Source organism: Aulonocara stuartgranti (assembly GCF_965226115.1).
Source record: "Aulonocara stuartgranti genome assembly, chromosome: 7".
Taxonomy (NCBI): domain Eukaryota; kingdom Metazoa; phylum Chordata; class Actinopteri; order Cichliformes; family Cichlidae; genus Aulonocara; species Aulonocara stuartgranti.
The window spans coordinates 25,024,217-25,040,536 of NC_138945.1; the positions used below are offsets into that span (position 1 = coordinate 25,024,217).

General features: G+C 42.9%; 1 protein-coding gene across 3 annotated transcripts; it reads left to right on the plus strand.

The window, feature by feature from the left end:
• Positions 1-828: 828 nt before the first annotated feature.
• On the plus strand, positions 829-16,114 carry LOC309709558 (coronin-1C-A-like). 3 transcript variants are annotated; one of them, XM_082538242.1, is made up of 11 exons: positions 829-2,805; positions 9,171-9,370; positions 11,368-11,490; positions 11,755-11,884; positions 12,100-12,281; positions 12,372-12,491; positions 12,819-12,923; positions 13,024-13,169; positions 14,365-14,422; positions 14,556-14,798; positions 15,126-16,114. In XM_082538242.1, exons 1-11 carry the CDS (start codon positions 924-926, stop codon positions 15,243-15,245), a joined length of 3,309 nt encoding a protein of 1,102 aa, XP_082394368.1. In that variant the 5' UTR covers positions 829-923; the 3' UTR covers positions 15,246-16,114. The 3 variants fall into 3 exon arrangements, with proteins under 3 accessions (XP_082394368.1, XP_082394370.1, XP_082394369.1); XM_082538244.1 differs by lacking the exon at positions 829-2,805 and adding an exon at positions 5,915-6,014; XM_082538243.1 differs by lacking the exon at positions 829-2,805 and adding an exon at positions 5,924-6,297.
• The last annotated feature ends 206 nt before the right edge of the window (positions 16,115-16,320 follow it).

Consider the following 16,320-nt stretch of genomic DNA (forward strand, 5'->3'; position numbering starts at 1 on the left):
TTGACTAAAATGTATTTTCTTGCACTCACAAATTATACAAAACATGGATTAGATGCTACTGAATGCTTATTAATGTAGTGATTTAGGTGTTATGTGTTTATTCAGTGATATTAGATTTGTTCAGACTGCCTTGTCTGACCTTGGCACCTGGCAGCTGACCTCCTATATAACTCGTCGTGTTTCCTTTTTGGCCTCCTGACTCATTGGCAGCAGCCAGACCCACTTTAATTATAGCCGCCACAGCATTCCTCTTTGACAGAATAGGAAGAGATAGAGAGAGAGAGGGCTCAGGAGGGCAGGTGTGAACAGTGCAGAAGATTATGCAAAAATAGAGAAAGACTCAAGATAGTTGATAATGGTAGCGTCTGTTGTGTGATTTCATCTCACTGGGATGGGCAGGCAAGCCATCCGCGTGACTTCATTATGCCATGCTGAATCTTGAAGTGTCCCTAACGCTCTTTTCCTAATGCTAAGACAGAGCAACAGCCATGGGCCAGAAGCTGGAGAGGCTGTCGGAAAAAGACGAAGACTCACTTGATAACTCTGACTGTTCAGAGCAAACCGGAGATACACAGCAGACAGAGGTAGCAGAACAAGACGAGGGCAAACAGCAGGATGATGGCAGCTTTGTCACCCCGCGGGGTATTGGTGAGATTAGTGGGATCAGTGGCAGCAGCCTAGCCACTGGGAAAGCATGGGAGCACACAGTCACATCTCCATGGACAGACCCTCAAAGTGGGCAGCCAATCAGGCCTCTAGGTCAGAAGGAGCACCCTCTGAACACTAGGACCGAGTGGGTGGGTGGAGTAAGTAGAAATACAGAGAAGTCAAAAACTGTCCCGAGGGCTAAGGAGACTAGACAAACGTTTGGCAAAAAGCAAGGCTCTGAGAATAAGGCTGTGGCCTGTGCTGGGACTACAGCCATGGAGAAATCAGCCACATGCAATCCAACTACTGAGGAAGACTTTGTGGTTCTTGAGAAGGATGAGACGTGGACGTCACCGGAAAGGGAAAACGATATTGTTTTGAGGCACAGGATAAACACAGAAAAGCCTGAATCACTAAATAAAAGAGGAAGTAAGGAAGACACACCAGATATCTGCAATGACGATAACTTTGTACATCCTTCCAAGAATACCCCTCGGGAAAAGGGTAATGAAAAGAAAAGCAGAGGAAACTCTGACACGCTTTTAATGGGAGCTGACACACATGCTAGGACTTCACCCACGGTCTGTTTTAAGAGGGAAATGGGTCAACGTTTGGCTGAAGTGACAGGCAGCAGGTGTCAGCTAAAAGGAGCTGGTTGTGTTGGAGCTGGAGCCCAGAGTGAGACAACTGGTAGCGGAATAGCAGAGGGGGAGCAAAACTTGAGAGACCACACCAAGGAGAAAGTTTCTACTGACATCCAGCAGGAGCACCTGTCAATGCTAAACAAATCCAAAAGTCAGGATAAGGAAAGCCACAGTTCGGGGTTTCTTGCACAAAGACAACAAGTGGATCAGTCGTACCAGAACAGATTTGCTGGGGCTGTGTATAAGAGGGCTAAAGCAGGGGTCACGGGCATTGTTTCAGCATGCACCAAGAAAGATGACAGCCAAGATGTTGGCAAAGCAGCCAACTCTATAACACTGCTACTGCAAGACAATCCCCCATTTACAGTGGAAGAATGTGATTTGATCCCTAGTCCTCCTCTGCCAGAGAATGGAGGCTGTGATGGAAAGATACAGGTCGCAAGCCTAAAGAAGGAGAGCGAGCTTGTTTGCTTCTCTGCTGTCATCACCCCTCCACCTTTAACTCATGTGATGCCCAATAGAGACACAACAATGATGAAGCAGCTTGACACAAATGCGGTCAGTTCAACAATGGCACCAGACGCCACGTCTAACAAAGGTGAATCGGTGACAAAAGAAAAGCCCAAAATCAAAGGTCCACCGCCACCGGTTCCCAAAAAGCCTAAAAATCCATTTATAAAGCTGAAAACTGCACAGTTAATGTCTACAGATGTGCAAAGACGAGGAAAGGAACACCTGCGTTCAGAGGAGAGGGTCAAGAGGAGGCACACTTTTCATTTTAACAGAGACCTTCCGTGCAGCACTCTAGCTAATCAGGACATGTGCTTACTGTGGGATGAAAAGGGCACTTACACTGTGCCAGCTAACATTCGTCGACTCTCTGCTGACCTTAGCCCTTGGGACCATCTTTCACTGAGGCACATGGATGACCGGTATGGAGATATGATTGACTTCGAGTACTGTGTGCGAATGGCAAATCTGTCTCCAGAGGAAGAGACACAAAACTTGGACATGTGGCAGAAAAGAGTATTCCCAGAGAGACGGACCAGAAGTAAATGGTCACCTCCACCCTACGCACAAAAGCCCTCGAATCCATTTGAGACACTTCCCAAACCGGAGGTCACAGCTGAGAATGAAGGTGAAAGACCAAACCCTGCGTCTTCAGGGAAAAAAGAAATAGACCCAGAGGTCCAACCTGAAACAGTCCACACACAGGTCAGCGACCATAACCACGTTAACTATGCTTACCATAGAGATATAAGTGATCGCAGCACTGAGAGAGATGCAGGGAATGGCAGTGAGATTGGTTCCTACAAGCCTGTGGCAAAAATTATCAGAGAAGCAAACCAAATGCAGAGACATCAAGCCGGACGGGGACCTGAAGGGTCCAAAGCTCCAGTTCGTGTGTCAGAGCAGAGTCCGAGCATCAAAGTATTCCAAATGAAGAACGCCTTTGATGTCCCAAAGAAATCCAAAGAAAGGCCAGCAGAAGTGCAACAGTCTCCAAAGAAAGGTAAGTTCTTACATATATTCTATCAAACCATTTATGCAAGCAATAATGTTGACTTTCACTTAAAATAGTTATCTCGTGGTATATGAAATCTACTAGAAGTGTCGTTTGATCAATTCAAACATTTATGTTCAAAGTAAGGTCATGGTTGTCTACATAACGATGGGCTGATTAAGACTGATGTGCTTGAGTGCCAGTTATTTGGAGGGAAAGTGTTTCCATAATATATTTTCATTTGATAACCCAGAGAAGAATTCGCTGCAGTTTCCTGCAGCTCTAAGAAGTGTCCTTTTGGCCTCTTTAAGTAGTTTGTTTTGGTTTTAAGTCTGACCTTTAACGTCATAACTCTTGTGGACAGGAGTAAACAGTTGACAGATAGAGTTAGCAGGAGGCTGATGAGTAGTGGAGCTAGATATTTCTTTGAAGAGGTAAAAGCAATAACCAAAAACAGCTCCATTTCTATTTACAGCTCTATTTACAGCAAGCCTTTTACTCATGCTGAGTGAAACAGAAGTCTACAATAAGGTCTAGGTAATGAACAGCAGTCACAAACCGCATACTCTAGTTTTAACCCTGAGGTGTTAATGTGAATATTAATATAACAGACCACCTTATAATCCCAGTGGCAGTCTTGGAAACTGTCCATGATTTTCCCCCAACTTCTGTTGACACATACTGGGATAGGCTCCAAAGCCCTTGTCCTTATGTAACAAGCGGGAAAAGAAATTGGAAATGCAGCATTAGAAATTAATGAGAAGTCAGTGTTGACCTTTATGAAGACATGATGATGGGAATGAAAGGCCTGAAATAGGCCTGTTACTTTCTTATCTGTCCCAAAGGTCAATAACAACTTTAAAAAAAAAAATTGAATCAGACATGTAATTACTAGACTGCATAAAAACAACTGAACCCTTTATTTTAGGCATCAACTAGCAATAAGGGAAACTGGTTCTATCACAAACATCTACAGATGAGGACAAGTCAAACACACATCTCCTCAGCAAATCCAGCCCATTCTTCTTTGGCAAATCACTCAAGCTCGTCCAGATTTGATCGTCTTGTGGCATGAACCTCGCTCTTTAGTTCATGCCACAGATTTTTCTCATTTGTGCAATACATCAGTAATGTGGAGGTAGTTCTTCACGTGAAGCGGCGTATGTTTTGGGTCGTTGTCGTGTTGGAAGACAAAGCGACAACTTAGATCCAGTTTTGCTGCTGACTGCTTGAGTTTTTCTTTCAAAATCTTCACACATACTTTTTCTTCATGAGTGCTCCCACCTTAATGAGCTGTCCAGTTCCAGACACACTGAAGAATGCCCACTTCTACCACCATGATCCACTATAGGAATGGTGTTCTTTGGGTTGTATGATTCTCCCTTCTCTGTGGCCAAAGTTTGGTTTGGTCTCATCTCACCAAAGAACACATTTACATTATTCATAATCTTTCTCCAGGTTGTCCTTGGCATACTTAACTCTGGTTTGAAGGAGTCTCTTCTGCAGAAGTGGAATTTTTCATGCTCTGCAACCTCACGGTCCCTACCTGTGCAGGGTTCAAGTGGTTGTCTTCTTTGAGACTACAATTTTCAACCTTGCTAAGTCATTCACTGATGTCCTGGCAGTTGTTCTGGGGTCTTTATTCGTGTCTTTTTCTAATTTTCTTTCCAGAGTCTTTGACATATTGTGCTTCCCACCTTAGCTCCCATTCCAGCTTGGCAACACTGTGATAACTTTGTATATCCATCTCCTGCTTTGAGAGAATCTTTTTTTTTTCTCAAGCCCAAACTGATTTCTTTTGTTTTTGGCACAATGTTTTCTCAAGTGACAGGTCAAACCCTTGCCGGTGTTTTTATACTGTGTGTAAACTGGAAGATAACCCTCAGTTTTAACTTGATTTTACAACCTATAACATTAAAGCACATCATTGCATACCAGTGGTTTGTGCTGTGGCTCAATAAAAAGGTCAGTTTTTGTTTAGAAAATTTTGACAAAAACTTTCAATCTCATGGGGGAGGAGATGATACTTGTGTCCTCATCTGTACTTAGCTCATCTGTACTTTGCTTTAACCTCCTAGGACCTGCCGTCCACATATGTGGACATCACATTTTGGGTTATTTAGACCAAAATACTAAATTTTGCTCTACATGGGCCTGATATCCACTTACAAGGACATTATACTGCTACTGTTCTATCAAAATTTTAAATGAATATCCTCATATGTGGCTCTCATTTTTCTTAAAAACAAAAATTCTTTGTTTCTACATTCATCAGGCCCCAATATGCCCAAATATCAAAGAGAAATTAAAAATGCATGTCGTGGAAGAGTTCAGGTCTTAGGAGGTTAAATATGTTCAGTGAAAATATAGTCACTTAATTCAACAAAGGCAGCATTTAATGGCTGATTCCCCTTGTTAGACTGGGTGCGAGAGGTCGGCGGATCAATCCAAATATCGATAGTATCCATACCAACACTGGTATGGGATGGATACTAACGCGATAGGATGAAACCAATACACCTTAAACATCCACTGTGAAAAATGTCCGAACCTTTTGTGCCGACTGTCACGTCTATTTTATTTATGGCCTATAGTACCTATAGCATAACAGAAACAACGAAGGTTGTCCGAAAGTGCTTTAAAGAAAGGCATATTTACATTCCTGGTCTCCAAAAAAAAAAAAAAAATCAAAAAAAAAAATCAAAAATCCCCTTTCAAACTACATAAAAAATTGAAAGGCATTGTGGAAAGTAAAAAATCACAGTGATTTAATGATTATTAAACATAAGGTGTCCGCATAGGTTTAAAGTATTGGTATCGGTAATACTGGCCCTGTATTTACTTGATAGTGGATCAATACCAAAAGTACAGAACAGTACAAATGAGCGCTCGTCCTTTCTTTTTCATGTTTTTGGACAGGACAAGCTGGTAGGTGGGAGGAATGGGACGGAGGGGGAGGGGAGGGACCCTCACACAAAAGATGCTCCTGTTTTTCCACATTTTTTTTGCGCTAAACGAATATTTTCAGAATGTCTCCTTAAACAGAAACACGCGGATACAGTGAAGACACCCAGTTTTCCAGCAAACCCCATCCCATTTAATCAGAAGCAAAGAAAAAAATCCGACTTTTCATTTGCGCATGTGCCGTAGCCAGTCGTCAGCGTATTCTATTGAATTCAATAACGAGATGAGAATAGACGAATACTAGACTTCCGCAGGTGAGGACCGAGCTGGAGATGCTCTGTTTGCCATCTGGCATCCTGAAATACCACTAGATTTTTTTAAATTGCCTCTGGCTACCCATCTGCAGTGAAGAAAGGGGAATAAGAGCATTGCGGCTGGGCTTCTTTTTTTTTCTTTTTTTTGGTGGTGAAGTCAAGGGATACTAGCAACGTCCTGCAGGATAAGGGCCCGCCTAAACTACCACATTCATGAGTTGTGATTGATTTGCCCCCCCTCCCCTTCCCCGTGCGTACGAAAAATCTTGCATAGATTTAGGAGGTAAGAAAGAGTGACATTGTGCATTTTGCGTGTTATATATCAGTGGTTTATTGTGCAGCATCTGTGTAGCTCGTTGGATGGGTTTGAGAATGGGAGCAGCCAAAAAAGAAGGGGGGAAAAAAACCTTTGGGTGGAAATATCTGCACTTGCGTCAGCTGGCAGAGCTCCACCGCAGCTAACTGTTAGCAGCTAGCCGTTAGGATGCAAAACGCGCTGCCCAGCTAGAGCAGCGGTAGTTCGTCCCCGGTAAACGCTGAGTGAACCACACACAAACCCCGCATGTGTGAGGAAAAACACTCCCCGCCCGTCGCCTCCTACTCGCTGGCGGTGAAACGCTTGCGTGCCCGCCGCTGCTGGTGACCCAGCCCCGGCCCACCGGCACAGCTGCCGAGCTCCCCCCCCTCCCCGGCAGTGCGGCGGAACAGTGTCTGCGGTTATCACCTTCCCCTGAACCGTATAAATTTTAGTCTGTTACACCGTATTTGGTTAAAGCTTAGATTAAACTTCGCTTAGTGCTGTGTTTCTTGGATATCTCTGGGGAATGCTCCCCCAAAACCCTATACTGACCAAAACACACATGTCCACCCCCCATCCTCTTTTTCTTCTTCTTTAAAGCCGGTTTGCTAATGGCACGTAAAGCTTTTAAATAACGGTAACTATCTACTTTTAAGAGTCTGAAGAGGTCATCTAAAATCACAAGTGAACATTGACTGCTAAATAAAATTATTAATATAACTGATTTAAAGAGGAGAGCGGGGGGCGGAGGGGACATGCGGAGCTTTGTGGTTGTGTCGGCTAACGTTAGCCAGCAACCTTTGTTTAACGCTAGCACAGAGCCTCCAATGAATACGACGTACATGAAATACTCAGCCTTTAATTTTAAAATATATATCCCATGTATGTGGCCATTATTATAAACAAAGCTGAATTGGATTTAAAGTGGCAGTATCGCACACACCCATTTAATCACAGTTGCCCAGACTGTGAGTATAGCAGCCAGGGAGGCCACACACCTTGGGGGGCTGCTGACTGAGTCTTTTTAGCATCACACACCAAACTGTCCCCCTTCTGACTCTCGGACCACAAAATGTTAGCACTAGTCTTTACCTGCAGCGTCAAGGCTAAATACTGTGTGCTCTGCTGTCTGTAAGGCCACCATCATGACGCTCAGTGATGTGTGTGCTGGGGTTGGGTGGTGGAGGGCAGAGAGCATCATTTTAAATAAGTAGCATCAACTAAAGCCTGCGGGGTTGTGAGGCATCTCATCTCGTCAGGTGAATATGTGGAGTGAAGGTGACTGCTGCTGAATGGAGATCTAATATTGACTGAGGGAACATGCTGTTCCGATGGGCTGTAAACAGCAGCGCTTTGCTGTTCAAGCATTATGCAGCCCTGCAGCAATGTGGTCAGTGTTTGCAGCTTTGGGAATTGCCATGGGAATTTCCAGAGCAAGCATTGTATTTCTAGGAAGAGCAATTCACCACTTTCTTATATTGCACAAAGGTGTGATAATATTTGCAGATAGAAGTGCTTTTAAGGCATTGTCAGTGCTCTCCATATGGGCAGTATAAACTGTGGCTGGTGAGGTAGTTATTTACACACTAAATATGAATTAAAAAGCAGCCACATTATTATACGTGATGCAGCAAAACTACAGAAGAGTGTCAGTCAGTCCTGATCTGTACACATGCGCACAGTCCTGAAGTCTAACCAGCCTGAATAATCAAAGACATCTATTCAGTGTGGGTGTATAATGGGCTTTACAGCGTCAATCTTATCTTGACACATTGAGATTGGTGAGACTGGAGCAGCTCATTCTGCTTTAAATGTCTTTAAAATCAGTAAAATTCTGGAAAACTTATTTGCAAAGCTGTTTTGTTTTTTGTTTTTTTTTAACTAAACTGCCAAAAAATGATGGTAGTCAAAAATAATGCGTGATTCAGCTTTCCATTTTCAGAATCTGTGGCTCGACGTGTGAAAGCAGGTGGGTTTGGTGTGTTGACAGACCTGTGGATGTCAAGAGGGAAAAAAGAAAGCCTGCAGCTTGTGTAACGCTCAGTTGGTTCAGACTGGCACCTTAATTACTGTCCTGAGACAGGATGTTTCCCACATAATTATACAATAAAGCCTGTCACTAAAACGGAATAAAAGTCCTGAATACCGAGAGTTTAGGAATTACAATAGACTGTGCCTAAGACAAGCCAGGGTTAACTTCATGAGATGTCTGCACTTACTACCTGATGACTTGGGCTGAATTCAATAAGACACGGGGGTAATGTGCTTAAAGACACACAGAGCTCCAGCGTGCATCAACAATTCAGATCATAGCCAGAATCTTGGAGCAACAACAGGCCATCTGTGGTGTGCTCACAGGAACTGATGCAGCACTTTAAAAATATAACATCCGCGATGACGGGGCTGAACTTTCGTTGCTGCATCTGAATCAATAGACCCAAAATACATTTTGTATGTACATGTTTAAGACTTGAAATGAACCGCCTTGGGTTGTTTTTAATATACCCATCTAATGTGTACGTGTCACACTCGGCATGCAAGATGCGTCTTCTTCTATGGTTTAACTTCATAGCATTTGCCAGTAGGTAGAGCCGACTTGTTTCCTCTGCATGCACAGGACCAAATTTAGTCACTGTTAATGAGCATAATGTGAGATGAGAGTCTGTGCTGGCACTAAACCAAAGTTACCCCGAGGTAACTTTGGTTTAGTGCGTTTACCAGTCTGCACAAATCTGAGGTAATTGTCAGATTTGTGCAGACCAAGAGGCCACTTGGTTTTCACTTGTGTAGCAAACTGTCGTCATTTAATTAGAACATTTGCCTGCAAAATGCACAAAACCCTGACATCCTCTCTGCAGATATGATGCGGCGAGTTGTGCGACAGAGCAAGTTCCGTCACGTGTTCGGCCAGGCCGTGAGGAACGACCAGTGCTACGATGACATCCGCGTGTCCAGGGTCACGTGGGATAGCTCCTTCTGTGCCGTCAACCCCAAGTTTGTCGCCATCATCATAGAGGCCAGCGGGGGAGGTGCTTTTCTTGTACTTCCTCTCCAAAAGGTGAGATGCCTTGCTTCCATCGGTGTCAAAGAGTTGTGATGGCAGATCCATTTAAATGATATAAGAGAGAATAGAAGTGTGCAGTCGTGTGATGTGATCTGTGATGTTCTTTCTTCCGCTGTGGTGGGAAATCATTTTGTTACAAAATGTCCCTCAAATGATGTTCATGTGATATGATAGTGCAGCGTTTTTTCACTTTAAATGCAGCTCACAGTATCCAAGTGGTAATTCATATTCAGAACTGGCCAAACAAGCTAACACCACGACAACACTGAATAGATAGAAACAGCTACTGAACAACAGTGTGAAAGCTGTTATACTTTACGCACCTCATGAATAAGAATATATGTAATTGTTACATTTCGGAGTTCACCAATAATAATTGCAAGAAAAACAAGATTGGGGGGGATCTCAGTGACCACCAATTAGTTGATCTACTGAGAGAATGTTTGCATATAAGCAGCACCTGTCTGGGCGCAACATCAAAGAAATTCTAAGTTCTATAACTAGATATGCTCACCGGCCTCTTTATTAGGTACTAGTAATAATAATAATGCATTGCATTTATATAGCGCTTTTCGAGACCCCCAAAGCGCTTTACAATTCCACTATTCATTCACTCTCACATTCACACACTGGTGGAGGCAGCTACAGTTGTAGCCACAGCTGCCCTGGGACAGACTGACAGAAGCGAGGCTACCATATCGCGCCATCGGCGCCTCTGGCCAACACCAGTAGGCGTGATGGCCACCATGTTGTTTAGATTGAATTTTAACTCTATCACCTGAACTGAGACTCATCAGAGCAAGAAGTGTTTTTCCACTCTGTTGTCCAACTTTGTGGAAGCTGTGTAAATTGGGTTCATTTTGTTTTAGTTTAGTTTTGAGCTGACAGGAGTGACACCTGGTTTGGTCTTCTGCTGGTGTAGCACATCTGCTTCAAGGTTTGATCTGTTATATATTAACAGATTATTTTTAAATTGATTTTTTAACTGCTGACATCACCAAAATATTTCCACCCAAAGAAATTCTGCTCACTGGATAGTTTCCCATTGTCTGCAAACCCAAGAGATAGTTGTACAGGGAAAATCCTAGTAGACCAGCAGTTTCTTAAATACTCAGACCAGCGCAGCTGGGAACTCGGCTGAAGGCCCATTTGAACTTATGGATATGATGTGATTGGGGTGTTTCATAATGACATTGCAAATGTTTTTGATCTTAATATCAAAGGCAAAAATTGTGGCTTTAAATGTCAGGTTGGAAAAAAAATCTTTTAGAAAACTGTTCCTGGTTCAAAAATTGGACACTGATAGTGTAAAGCTTACCCAGAGGCACAGGGGGTGTTGCAGCACACTCTGTCATTCAGAACATGGTGAATTAACCATGAATACCGGCTCTTCAGTGCGCCCCTGCTGTTAGCCCATAGATAATCAATGTTTAAATTCGCACGATTCTAAAGGCATTCAGTTTGTGTCATGTTACAGCTGTATCAGTCAACACATAATCCACACACAGGACAGCTGCTCTGACATTATTTTAGGCTGCTTGGATGATTAGGTTATAGTTGCTGCTCAGTGTCCTACATCTGGAGTAAAGTGCTTTTACTTTGAGTCATGTGGAAAAGACAGAAATGATACTTGGATATCAGATTTTAAGTAAATACCCAAAAAGCATTAAACTGATCTCCCGTCTGCAGCAAGTTGTTTTGCAGCTGAATATCAAAGTTCACCACCTCCACTTCGGCCACAAATGAATTCAGTCTTTGGAAAACATCGTGAAATGTTAGGTGCTCTTTTTACGGGTTGTAATGGACTAAATGTGATTAAACAGACTTTTGTGAATGAACATGTGTTTTCTACTAAAATTCAACAGGACTGAATCGCTTCTGTTGGCAATTTTTGCCTATTTTTAACTCCTATCAGCTAGCTAGACTTGACTGCGCTGCCTTAGCTTACACTTTTTGACCTCTTTATAATAAGCTTGTGCTGTGTGTTGTAGACTGGCCGTATAGACAAGGCCTACCCGACAGTATGTGGTCACACAGGCCCAGTGTTGGACATCGAGTGGTGTCCTCATAATGACCATGTCATTGCTAGCAGCTCGGAGGACTGCACAGTCATGGTAAGAACATGACATTTGATTTTTCTTGGGGTTTTTATGGTTTATGCTTTAGTATTTAACAGAGCAGTACTTTAAGTGCAGTTGCCCTTTATAGTTTATGTATTGTGAACTATGTGCTGTATAATATAAGAGAAAATAGGATGTTGTTATAAACTAGAATGGAGTTAATGTACCGCTGTAAAACTTGCACTACTTTCTGTGTAATATTTATTTAAAAAGATCTTTATTCAGCAGATTTTCTCTAACTTTCTTTGTCCGGTGTAGGTCTGGCAGATACCTGAGAACGGACTGGAATCTCCCCTTTCAGAGCCTGTGGTTGTGTTAGAGGGCCATTCTAAAAGGGTTGGCATTGTGTCTTGGCACCCCACCGCACGCAATGTTCTTCTCAGCGCAGGTAACCTTTACCTGAAGCTTTGGAACAATCCATTCCCTCCAAGTGCAGTAATGCTGCCTGCATGGGTAACTCATCCTCTGCACACAGCTGAACTCCAGATCTGACCGATTATCTCGACCCCCTACCGTCGTTGCATTGCTCCGTGTGGTGTAAAGTGCTGAAAATAAACTCGGACAAAGAGGCGTGTGCACTCACACTGTGCGTGTCCATTTTAGGGTGTGACAATCAGATCATCATCTGGAATGTGGGCACAGGAGAGGCTATGATAAACCTGGAGGACATGCACCCTGATGTTATCTTTAGTGTCAGCTGGAGCCGCAACGGCAGCCTGCTCTGCACCGCCTGCAAGGACAAGAAGGTCCGCGTCATTGACCCTCGTAAAAAAAAGATTGTGGCGGTAAGTGAAAGCCCTGAGGGATTCGGGGGCCGTAGCGCTTCACTTCAAAGCATTGATCGCCAAACCTGACCAGTGTGTTTCTGTTTTAAGGAGAAGGACAAAGCTCACGAGGGAGCTCGGCCAATGAGAGCAATCTTTTTAGCAGATGGAAACATTTTCACCACTGGATTCAGCCGCATGAGCGAGCGCCAGCTAGCCCTCTGGAAAACTGTATGTCACTGAAGTCATTTAATACTGAACACACTGATACATCACATTACACTGTTATCCTCACGACACTCCTGTCTTTTAAAGTAATGTTAAGGTTAGGGAATTTTGCTTTCTGTCCAATAATACAAGTCAAAATATCAGGGGCATCGTCAGTTTCTCCTGTCCTGATTGGTACAGGAGGAGCATTTATCTGTACTCTGAGGCTATGACACCTCATCTCCAGCTGGGGGCAGTCAAATCAAAGTCTAACAGGGGCAGATCTATTAGATCTGTAAATGTTATCCGACACTATGCTGTCACTACATGGGAGGAATTTTATGTTTCCAGGATAGCATGGATGAACCAATATGTGTTCAAGAGATGGACACCAGTAATGGAGTCCTGCTGCCCTTCTATGACCCCGACACCAACATAGTTTACCTGTGTGGAAAGGTACATCAACCTCTTATTTACAAATGCTTTTCTTTTTATTTGAATTACCCTTTATCACTCTTTTCACAAACTTAACTTTAAGCTGTGAATGTGTCCTCAGGGTGACAGCAGCATTCGGTACTTTGAGATAACTGATGAGGCACCATTCGTTCACTACCTCAACACCTTTTCCACCAAGGAGCCCCAGAGGGGCATGGGGTACATGCCGAAAAGAGGTCTGGATGTCAACAAATGTGAAATAGCAAGGTACAGTAATAATATTTCTACTCGATGTCCAAGGTTAACTAGAAATAAACTAAAAACTACGATTCAATGTGAAAACCCATTTTAGTTCATTAAAAGGAATATGAGACATGTTAAAAAAGTAAGCTAAATTAAATTCTTTTTTTGAAATTGGAAAAATGAACTAAAATAAAAATATAAAGGAAATATCATTAGTTTTATTTTCTGTCAAAAATTTACTACAGCTTGCCTGATGAGTCTTTGATGGACGTGTTTATTGAGACGAGCAAGTCTGTGAGTCGACTGAGCACTCAAAGGACCTTCTTTCTACATATTCACCCATATGCATAGAAGGGCTTTTTTTTCTTCTAAGGCTAATCCCGTTTCACCCAACATTTACGCACTTGCGCTCCAATGCGTGTATCAGGGGCAGCTTGGGGTTCCTCGACATGTAGACATGTGATCGAATCGCCGACCTTCTGATTGGTAGGCGACCTGCTCTACCTCCAGAGCCGCAGCCTCCCCAAATTAGATTTACCAGTAATTCTCAAAGTGGAAAGTCCCCAAGGAGATGTGACTCACAGTTGAGGGAATCACAGAATATTTTTTTTATAAATAATGTAGTTGTGGTATACCATAGAAAGTGTGTGTGTGTATGTAGATGTGGTGGTTATTTATGCCAGCAAAACAAGTGTGTTAAGTTCATAACTCTATTTTTAGCTTAATCCAAACTTCACTCTAAGCCCAAAGCAGCAAAATCTGTGTTTCAGATAATATTTTATGTGACCAACAATCCACAGATGTTCAGTATCAAAATATTCACACTTTAGACTTCATGTAAAACTCATTTAACATAATGGAAAGTTTTTGTTTTGTTTTTACTGTAAAGCCATAAGGGGGGAAAAAAACTTCTATAATAGTGACATCTTTTTATTCAAATGTTTAAATGTCTATTGCTTTGGCATTCATTCATATTACATCAATGCGCGAAGGCTTTTATCAGTTGGAAAAGCTGTAAAACTTATGAAAATGCAGTTAAAAGTCCCAAGCTTATGTCCCCCTTTATATTTTCTAAAGCTGTCCAATTGTCCGGATTGGAGTCTTTGTCAGGCCAATTTTAGTCCCTGGCCCTGCTTTAGAAACTAGAAGTAGGACTTCTTTTGATATTTTTGCTCCTCTGACAGCTCGTATTCTTGTCTAATATTAACTTTCTCTGTAGGTTTTACAAATTACATGAGAGAAAATGCGAACCAATCATCATGACAGTCCCACGTAAGGTAAGTCTGTTTATATAGCTTTACCTGCCTGCTGTGCTTCCTTTGCTGCTCTAAAGACCAGGTCCTCTAACTTTTACACCTCAACATTTGTTTTTGTTTTTTTTCTCTCCCTGTATCATCTGCACCTGCCCAGTCGGATCTGTTCCAGGACGACCTGTACCCAGACACGGCCGGCCCTGATCCCTCCCTGGAGGCGGAGGAGTGGTTTGCGGGCAAGAACGGTGGGCCCATCCTGATCTCACTGAAAGATGGCTACGTCTCCACAAAGAACCGGGACCTGAAAGTGGTCAAGACGAATGTTCTGGAGAGCAAGCCGGCCACAAAAGTGGAAAATGTCCCGACTGTCCAGAAGCACGCTTCTCCACAATCCTCAGTAGTGAGTGTCGGGACTGAAAAGCCGAATCTGTGTTGTGTAACGTCGTCTCATTACTGCTCCCTCTTTTAGCTGACTTTTCAATTCTCCGATCCCAGTAATTATTATGGTTGGAACAATTCACTAAAATTATGGATCAGCACATACTCGGGTGTTGGAGTCACAATTGAGTGTGACAGCAAAGGAAAATGTTAACTGCTTGCAGGGTCTCTAAGTCAAGAAATAAATAAAAAAATCACTGTTTCCAAAAAGTTGTTTAAATGTTTAAAATGATAAACGACGTTTTTAAATGGCTTCATGGAGCTAACTCACTCTGTGTTTTTTGACCAGAAAATGGAAGACAAGCTGGAAGAGGTGCTCCGAGAGTTCAAGTCGCTCAGGGACCGCGTCATCCTTCAGGACCGTCGCATCGCCAGACTGGAAGAGCAGGTCGCAAAGGTCGCCATGTAAGACGCGGCCCCTTCCCAGGACCACTCGTCGTTTTTAGGGAGAGAACCGACCAGATGGAGTCAGCCACGGCCAAATTCAACAGATTCGGCTTCATCGAGCTTGGCATCGTCCCCGTGACGATTCCAAGCCCACATTCCAAGATGAACTTTTTATCTTTCCTCATCAAAGCCTTCTGTCTCACATTTCGCCCCGACAGCACGGCGGGAAAAGGAAAAACTCTCGCAGCCCGTGTTCACATCTGAAGCAAAGACATTTTTGTTGAAGGAACAGTCTTAATTTCTTTTATTTTCTTTGTTTTTTTGTTTGTTTTGTTTTTTTCAAATTGTGGTTCTTATGTAACGTTTGTACTCTACAACTGTATGTAGCATCAGTATTTCCATTGTTCATTTTTGTGTTGCCAAATATGGATTGTGTGCCATTTCATGCACTGCTTTTACATTTTGTTTTCTTTCTCCTGTTGTACATTCCAGTCACAGCCTGGTAGAATGACAAACAACCTGGATTGTTTTTTGTTTTTTTTAAACAGTATATGCTTCTTCCTCCCATCAGTTTGCTCAATGATAATCCATCAGATTTATGAATGTGAAAGAATCCCTTCTTAAAAAAACATTTTATTCCTGATCTTCTGGGCTTTAAATTTAACTGGGGTTTTAATCGAGGGAGAGGGGTGGGAGGGGTGCATCTCTCTGGTGTAAATGTTGTGCAAATGTAGTGGTGCCTCTCGTCACTGTCAAGGGTCAAAGGTTGCCCTCTCCAGTGTATATTGGTGTTGGGAAGGGACCACTCACCCAGCTCGTGTTTCACTCAAACCCCTCCCCCTGACGAACAGTTCTGTGCACATAATAAAGATTTTACACATGGGAACCCTCCACCTGCCTCCGTTTATTCTGATCCTTTTGGTGCGTCAATCCAAACCCATCATGCTGTCTCATTCAAGTTCTCACACTGAAAAATTAAGCGTAGCATTTCAGGCTAGTTTTACAGGCCTCATCTGGAGACGCACTGCGCATCAGTCACTGTTGGCAAGAAGGACATTTGATGACTGCTGTAAGTGTGATACTATTTAGCATTTCTA

What these genes read in the sequence shown, in the direction of transcription:
- LOC309709558 (XM_082538242.1), top strand. Translation starts at nt 924, where the DNA reads ATGGAGAAATCAGCCACATGCAATCCAACTACTGAGGAAGACTTTGTG. An exon ending in AGCTAGCCCTCTGGAAAACT is followed by an intron (nt 12,492 to 12,818) that starts GTATGTCACTGA and finishes TTATGTTTCCAG; the next exon opens with GATAGCATGGATGAACCAAT. An exon ending in AACAAATGTGAAATAGCAAG is followed by an intron (nt 13,170 to 14,364) that starts GTACAGTAATAA and finishes CTTTCTCTGTAG; the next exon opens with GTTTTACAAATTACATGAGA.